Here is a 1569-nt window from a genome sequence, read left to right as displayed (position 1 = left end):
ACTTTCTCTGCACAAATTCTGAATGTTTGTTCTTAGACTTTGTTGGCATATTCTCTGTGTTGATGACGTGTTTGTTGTCATCAGCTCTCCGCTTCACAATGCATAATGATTGCAAGGATATAAAATGAGAGTTATGCAGGGACTAGAACTCTAATGAAACCTAAACTTGTGCTTACTTATTTGATTATTTTTTGTAAAATAAGTAGGGGGCAATCACGACAGCAAAAACAACTCTTTCCATTTATCCCTAAGTTTATTTTTATTCGTGTAAACTCCCTTATTTATGTTTATTCTGATTACAGTGTTGCTATACAATCAATGAGTTTTTGAAACAGTTTTTTTTTTCTAACTTTGTTAACCCAAAATAAACCTTTCTTTACCTTTTAGTACAATAAACCACCTCAAACTAGGTACAGCAAAATCTCGAAAATAAGCATAATTACAATAAATCAAGCCCTTAATTAACTTAGCTAGAATACGAATTACAATGATAAACGAAATCAAGAATCGGCTTGTAGCTTGTCAGTGGTAATCTGGCCAGGGCTTCAGATCAGACGTACAACATCCAGACATCAGCGCAGACTCTGCCCCCGTTGTCGCTTTCAGTGTAATTCACCAAATCCTCGCCGTACCACACGCGGAACTGGCGGCCCTGGATGACGTAATAGGTACTGGAGAAGCGTGACAGGACAATCACAGGGGAGAATGCGTTATATCCGGGGATTTTGGCCCACTTTCCTGCACTATGCGCGAACTGCATGAACTGGGTTGGCGGCAGCACGATGTAGTTGTATGTTGTTGTTATGACAACATTAGTGAGATCCCTCAAGCCGTACCCACAGCCCCAGAACGACCAGTTGTTAGGACTGGCAGTGTGACAGGACACGAACCCATACAAGTGAACCAGTTTCACCGCAGCCAGTCTGCCACTTGCTGGAGCGTTGAATCTGCCATACTGGGTATTCCTCGTGCCAAAACACACTGGAGACGAATTCGCCTTTCGCCAGATAGCTACTGAGAGAAACACAGAGGAATACAGTCATATTTAGATGTTTTGGGGGTAATGTGACAGGATTAGCGTTTTTGCCTTAATATAGTTTAATGTTTTTATCTACTTGTATTAATTTTTTATTTACACACGACCCTACAAGCTATGTAGCCTTTTTACTCCATCGTGTCTAAATAAAGGTTTTGATTGAATGATTGATTGATTGCTCTCGCAGATTTTTGGTCGTAACTGTTCTGAAATAAGTGGTAGGCAACTTTACCCATAAAAACATTACCTTTGTACATTTAACTGAAGATCTAGATATAGCCTTTATTTGGGGATAGAAATCAAACCTCGACTGACAATAAATATCGATTTTTTTGAAGGCGCGCGGAGAAAGTTTGAAACGTTGGCTTACGTTTTCAAATTGCAATCCATTACCATCCGAGCCATCCGCAGCCAAACGCGCTTTTAAGGAGGCTTACAACAGTTTTCATTAAATTTTAGAAATTTAAGGTGGCTCTAAAACAGCTCTAGAGAAATTTTTTTAACTTTGCAAAAAGTTGATGATCATTATTCAA

General features: G+C 39.3%; 1 protein-coding gene across 1 annotated transcript; it reads right to left on the bottom strand.

The window, feature by feature from the left end:
• Nucleotides 1-282: 282 nt before the first annotated feature.
• LOC144639653 (uncharacterized) lies at nucleotides 283-1011 on the bottom strand (the record flags this gene model as incomplete). Its single annotated transcript, XM_078498937.1, has 1 exon — nucleotides 283-1011. A coding segment is annotated over one exon (461 nt), but the record flags the coding sequence as incomplete, so codon positions are not given.
• Nucleotides 1012-1569: the final 558 nt, after the last annotated feature.

This window comes from Oculina patagonica, unplaced genomic scaffold (genome assembly GCF_052425735.1).
Source record: "Oculina patagonica isolate OP01 unplaced genomic scaffold, crgOcupat unplaced1156, whole genome shotgun sequence".
Lineage (NCBI taxonomy): Eukaryota > Metazoa > Cnidaria > Anthozoa > Scleractinia > Oculinidae > Oculina > Oculina patagonica.
This window is presented reverse-complemented; position numbering and strand designations above follow the sequence as displayed.